We start from the raw sequence: 6,825 nt of genomic DNA, 5'->3' as shown, positions 1-6,825 counted from the left end.
TCATTTCGTTTGTATATTCAATGCGTCCGCGTTGGTTGATCCATCTTATAGATTCTGTAAGGATGTATATATGATCTCACATTAACAAAAATAGAGATTCACTTAATTATAGAACATCTAAAAATCAAATGCACGTCAATGATTGATCTATGACCAGCTAAAATTTAAAACGCCCGTTTCATTTGACAAATATGACGAAACAACAAAACATATACTGTGAAATCATTAATATTCGTGGGGGACATATTTTCGTGGATTTCGTGGTTGAGTCAATCCACGAAATTTAATCTTAACGAACAAGTAAAATTACCATTCATTTCATGTTCAAAAGTTGAAATCCACGAATTCATATCCCCACGAAATTGCCGTTTTGACCAAAACCACGAAATTTCATGCCCACGAAATTAAATGATTTTACAGTACATAATAAGACTGTGAACGTAAAATCCAAGACTTAGTAAATTCATTTAGTTGAAAGGGTATAAACAAACTTCCAAGCTATCAAAATATTCAAAAGCTGTATTTCGGTATTATTGTAAAATTAATTCAAATTAGCTTATCTATTATTTTGAACTTCCTTCAGAGAAACTATTATATTTACAAGCATATATATTGAGCAAAATAAGAGCTCTATAATGCCTAATTTTGCAATAAAAGTGTGTTTTAATATAAAACGTGTCATTAAATGATGACTTACTGTATTGCTAGCCGGATAATGGCGGATATCCTGAAAAATAACGCTCGAACATCCTTAAGCTATGGAACGTGATTCATTACCTCTCATGAACAGACTCGGTCAAACCAAACCTGCTGTTATTTTGCTTGGTTGCGTTCAATGCGTCCAAAGGATCTTCGTACGGATTTTAGTTACTATCACAATAGCAGTATTTTAGTGCCGTGTGGCATCTGTAAAAGCCCGTACTTGGATTCAGTGTTGTTATAGTTTTTGGTCCTATCTTACCACAGAGTTCAGTCAGTTTAATTTAAGAATACACTTGCGTATCACAAAGTCATGAATGGACTTGTAACATTTCAGACTTTTACGGACATTCAAATACTAGTGGATAAAGATCGTAGGTCAGTTGCAAACAATAAAAGCAGAAAGGAAAATAGAAGTGGAGCCGACATTCCTTGTAAGAAATTTTCACTGAAATGAATGTACAAAACAATATACAGTACAATTTCTATTAAGCGACCGCTCAAGGAAAGGGCAAAAACTTTCCAAAAAGTGGTCTCTCAACACAAATGGTCTCTAAGTATAACATAATTTCTTCTTAAATTACACAAAAGGGAACTGAAAAACCGGTCTCTTAATGCAAGTGCTCTCTTGATAGTAGTGGTCTCTGGAACAAGTTTAATTTATTTCTTACTCACGCAAACAATAGCACAGAGACTTATCACCCTCAGATTAGATTAATGCACATAAGACAGTTTATGTAAACAATTCATTGGTTCATCGTTGAACAAACTATGTATAATCCAATTTATTGCTTACAGCTTGTTATTAATAGGAAACAGTTATGAACACTATTTCCAATATGTTGATTATGTTTAACCTTTAACCTGCTGGCGGCAAGTGTTTCTGCCTTTGCGACCAGAGCAGACCAAGATCAGCCCGCACATCTGCACTGTTCGCTATTCAGTCAGTAAATTTTCAGTGAACACCCCTTTGAATAATAAATGGTATTGCCCAAAATGAATGATGGGCCAATCCATTTTAGAAATCTAGCATGGTAAGGGTTAAACATGATCTGATGAACCACTGATACTGTTCTCATGAAGAATAATTATGTTCAAATCTTTCAAATGTTTGTTATTGATACTTGTTGAACGTATATCGCATTTTATACAGATTAAATTGCTCAAGATTGTATGTTAGATAAAGTATATACAGGGCATTCACCGTATCCATTTAAATCGTTTGGATTGAAAAGTTTTTGAAAGGGAAATTGTAAACATTTCCAAGGTTATCGTCAAAAGAAAATTTATTTCTCAATTTCTAATAAAGTAATTTAAATGTGAAAGTCAAGTTATCAATATATTACCTAATAAGAGCAATATGTAAATGGCACATCCAGACGTACCGTGTTTTAAGAAATAGTATAACCTGAACAGTGATTTTGTACTTTAAGATGAGGAGGAACAATACGCTTCTGAAAGACAAAATACCTTTATTCAAGAAAAAAATAACTGTTTGAGATGTATTATCTCGATTCTTATATTAAGTATCCAATCTACAAATAAGCAATTTCTATATACAGTGCTATTAAAATATATCAAATATTGATGCATGGTAAGCGCATATAATTTTGGTATCATTTGAAAGTATATTGTCTGCTGAAATTGGTAAATATAAATTACATGACAAAAATATGTTATAGAATTGTTGTTTTTTTTTCTTCATAGTTTTCTAATAATTCAACAAAAATCCAGTTATTGCAGTGTAGGATTTATCATTTCGCAGTCAAAACACATGACCGTAGTGATTCGTGCATATTATTTATGATCATCTTATTTACTAATTCTTGTTCAGCAGACACAACTCTTTCAAATGATACAAAAAGAAACATCGGGCCACCAGGCATCGAAATGAAATGTTACTTGTTTGTGGATCTGATACCTTAATATATAAAGCATTACTATCTCTATCCTTGTCGACTTCCAGGAATCATTTGCCTGTTTTGAGTGGTTTTCTTTTCATTGACAAGAGCACCGCTATGACGTTTTTAGTGAGTTTTCAATGAAACTCCAAAGGCCTGATTTGTACTAAACCAAGTTATACATATGTTACGGGATTTAGGGTTGAATAATTGTTCACCCTTTGACTTCTCTACATAAAGTCTGTAGAGCTAAATTCACAATTTTCAATATCCCTTTTACTGTATAAGTGAACGTGTACTTCCACATTTTTCCTGAAATAATCCTACCTTGTCAAGATTTAATACATGGGGAGGGGAGATGACATGTGTGTAACACCCATCTAGTGTTTAGATAACTTGTAAATGTAGGAAAAACATAAATTAAAATAATGGCTCTTCACATATTGATTATTTTCTTTTTTCTTTATCTGTGTCTTCAGACGGTCGGGCACTATCTTCCACATGTCGGTAAAGTGTCCAAAGTTGGGCATTTTCAAGTGACATGCAAGACATGTGACTCCATGGAAGAAATGGTTGTTCGAGAGTTGACGATTACATGGAATGGATCGGTATATTGAACCACTATACACTTTTCTACAAAATTTATAAGTTTAACATGTTTGAAGCTCAATATTCATCATAAAATGATATTATAGAATAATATAAAAAATTATATCCTATGGTCATGTGAAAACTTGGATATCAAATTCTCAATTAAAATGTTTTAAAAAGTATATGCTTTTAGAAGTCCAGGTTTTGCATTCTCATCATATCAAATTTGCATATTTTCCTAGCAATCATCTGAAGAATTGCAAGTTAAACATTACCAGTTCAGAGGTTGGATTAACTCCGAAAGTGCCCCTTCAAGAGTTGAACCTTTCATAAAGATGGTTAAGGACGTTGAAAATGAGAGAAAGGTTCAGAAATCGGAACAGCCAATCGTAGTTCATTGCTTGTAAGTACATGTTATTAATGTTTTAAAGTGTATTTCTGGTTACAATGCTTTGAAGATGTACATAAATGAGTCTACATGTAGTAAAAACTGGCCATGGCTGGTTAAGTTTAGAGTCATATATGACATATCTTCATGTATATTTCTAGAACCGGGGCGGAGAGAAGTGGTCTTTTCTGTGCTGTTTCTGTGCTATCGGAGAAGCTTCAATCTGAGCTTCAATCTGAAAAAGAACTAAGCGTTCTTAATACAATATGTCAAGTTCGCACTAGGAGGCGGTCGGCTTTTCATGACATAGTAAGTAATTCATTTTGTACTATTTTTGTTTCTAATTTGAACATTTGGACTAAAGAAGTGAACGTTTTGATCCACTCGAATCAAAGTAGGAAGAGACTTTATTTGCATTTACTTAGTATGGTATTATACACTTGTTGGCATGCCTGTCAATAGTCAGTATTATTGCCTTAGGTGTAAGCCATTCGAAAACTGTTTTATAACTTCACCTTAAAAAAAAGTATTCGCAGCTTTCATTTTTTAATGTTTGACTTTTTAGCCTAGTAAATATGTGTTGAATTTAGACCAGTTATGTAGCACAAACTATGGAGCGTCGATTTATATATAAAGTCCTGTGATTATATATATTATGTTAGACAAAAGTATCTTCATGTATTTTAATGACTATGACAATGACATATTTAAGTATTAAAGTATGCCCCTAAACCTGATGTATCATTATAGTTTTATGACCTTAATACTAACACATGTAATCTCAGAATAGAATTATTATTAAGTATATTAAGTATTGATAGAATGTGATATTATTGTTTGTTTTATGTCTATGATTCACGTTAGAACGCATTGTCTATGTAAGGTATTTGTCTTGCCAAAAGCTAGTATCTGCTGTTTTATTTACCAGTTCTGGAATGATGGAAGTTTTTTTTTTCGTTTTTTTTTCAAGAGCTAAAAATCAAAATCATTCTAGAGTTATCCAGAGATTGTATTTTCATTTCAAAAGTGTTTTGGTCTTAGTGTATTCCGCCTGAACACTTCGAAGAATTCAAAGTTTTACCTCAAAATATTATTATACGATTTCAACAACACATGGACCAAATATAACAATTTTTAAAATCTACTGGTGTTCAAAATTGCTGACAGTTACGAATTTAAGATGAAAGAAGTATCAATTTATACTTACTATATGAACAACCATGTCAAAAAGATCAAAATACTTTATTTTAAGGTATTTAGAATGAAGTATAACATGCATGTTCGTTAAGTAATTAAGAAGAAAGTGCCAGAAATACGGAATGTGTGAATCAAACATTAACATTTAAGCGTGCAATTAATACGACTTAGCTGAAAAAAATGTTTATATTCATTTCAGGAACATTACCGGTTTTGCTACAAATGTGTGAAAGAAATGTCCGAGATTTCTGACTCAAGCACATACTACAATATGAGCAATATGTAAATGGTAAAGGAAAAGTCTTGAGAAAAAGTCAAAATGACTGCATTTCTTAACAGTCATTCCCTTCGTAAAGCTTACAGTTTACCCTTCGGAAATATTAAGTAGTAACATTATCCAAATGTCTAAAACAATCAATATTCACGTACTGCTTCAGTAAGGATTTATGCTTTTTCAGTATGTGTTTTCCATTATCTATGATTGTCATCACTTACATTTTCTGCGGGATATACACATGCGATTTAGACACCTAACGCTATTAGAGAATTATTATGATAAAAGTATACTTTTATATATGTTTTGTTACATGTACTTGAGACATTATTTATTTTTCAGTATCTGTGTTTTAACCGGCTGACCTATTTCTCTCAATAAGGAGTAAATGGTATTTACTTGGTTTGAAATATACATGTCCGTCGTTATCAAACTTTTTTACTCCTCCTCCCCAAAAATGTACACTTGTTATAGAGTCTTTGAGACATGGCCACTGGACGTGGAAAAAATGTATTTTTAAATCGGAAATCGTAGAGGGGGAGCATTAATTCTGTTTAATGACAGCTCTAGTTTATATGTCCACACGTAAAATACACACTGTATGTTAGTTATATCTCAATTTTCGTTTTTTGCGACTAACCTGTTTCTATCAAAGGGGGAGTAAAAATGGTATATTTGATTAAAAAATGTACACCATTACCAACCTTTCTAATCGATCAAAGCTTTAAACAAGTTAAAATGCATACAATGTGTGAATTATGTGTTACAAATAATAACTACAAGTCTAGCCGACAAAGCTGATTCAAAATATTCAGTAAAGTTAAACTGAAAATTTCCTACTTTAATTATGGGAAAATTACAATGCGACAGTTTTGCTTTTGGCATTCAGTGTATTTTCTAGGGTATTTCTTCGTTGTTTTGTTTTGCTGCATATAAATTATTTACGTTAACTTTCTTTTTGTTAAAGTTTTTTTTTCATGTTTTACCTTTAAATGGTTATTAGTTCAAAGGTGGAAGAGTCTTACTGAAAGAAATTTCTAGGGTGTTAGCGACCTTTTACAAGACTAGCAATAAATAAACTAGGATAGTATTGCAGAAACTATTGTAAACATTTTACAGTATAGGGTATCCATTGTCTTTTTTTTCACAAATCGCATCGTTACTTATCATCATATTTAATGGCATTACTTAATAAAATTAGAAATTAAACTGTCATGCTTCTACAGTATTAGTTTCCTACTGATGGTTCTGATATTTGATTTTCTGCATCTGGTGACATATATTCATAAAAATTTAAACCATGTACAAAATGATTTTGCTTTCTTATCAGCCAGTGTGCTTATTGTAATGTACCTGCCTTTCTACTAAAGAATGATAATAGTTACACGCTCTTTTTAGTTATTCTATGACAAATTCATGTAAAAGTAAATAAATGTAAACCTAGAAACTAAGTCAGGGGATTGCCCCCTGCACAACTGTCACTTTTTCTCATAACCAGAAACTTTGAAAGGTAGTACATGTTTAGCAGGTTTGCATTCCACATTGACAAAGCCTAGATAAAGAACAGCTACATACTTATCCAAAACACAACATGCAGAAAAGCAAGTGATTGACTTTTGATTTACAGAATGACCTTGTGCAATAGTTTGAGTACTGACCAGCAACGCATTCAATAAGCATTTTATTACATGACATCGGCTTAAGTTTTGACTTATTAGTAAACAAATGTTGAATAAAGACCTGTCATAGAGCACATATTATGGGCCGCTGATTTA

At 32.1% G+C, this 6,825-nt stretch overlaps 1 protein-coding gene across 1 annotated transcript in view; it reads left to right on the top strand.

Annotated features, from left to right (window-relative positions):
* Positions 1–6,434, top strand: part of LOC123538959 (receptor-type tyrosine-protein phosphatase kappa-like) — a 124,419-nt gene extending 117,985 nt beyond the window's left edge. The window contains exons 22-25 of the mRNA XM_053529698.1: positions 3,080–3,208; positions 3,434–3,594; positions 3,741–3,888; positions 4,976–6,434. Coding sequence (XP_053385673.1) covers positions 3,080–3,208; positions 3,434–3,594; positions 3,741–3,888; positions 4,976–5,062 — 525 coding nt within the window. The 3' untranslated portion in view covers positions 5,063–6,434. The remainder of the gene's footprint in view (positions 1–3,079; positions 3,209–3,433; positions 3,595–3,740; positions 3,889–4,975) is intronic.
* Positions 6,435–6,825: the final 391 nt, after the last annotated feature.

Source organism: Mercenaria mercenaria, chromosome 18, assembly GCF_021730395.1.
Source record: "Mercenaria mercenaria strain notata chromosome 18, MADL_Memer_1, whole genome shotgun sequence".
Taxonomy (NCBI): domain Eukaryota; kingdom Metazoa; phylum Mollusca; class Bivalvia; order Venerida; family Veneridae; genus Mercenaria; species Mercenaria mercenaria.
Note: the sequence above shows the minus strand (reverse complement) of the source record. Positions and strands in the feature narration are given on the sequence as shown.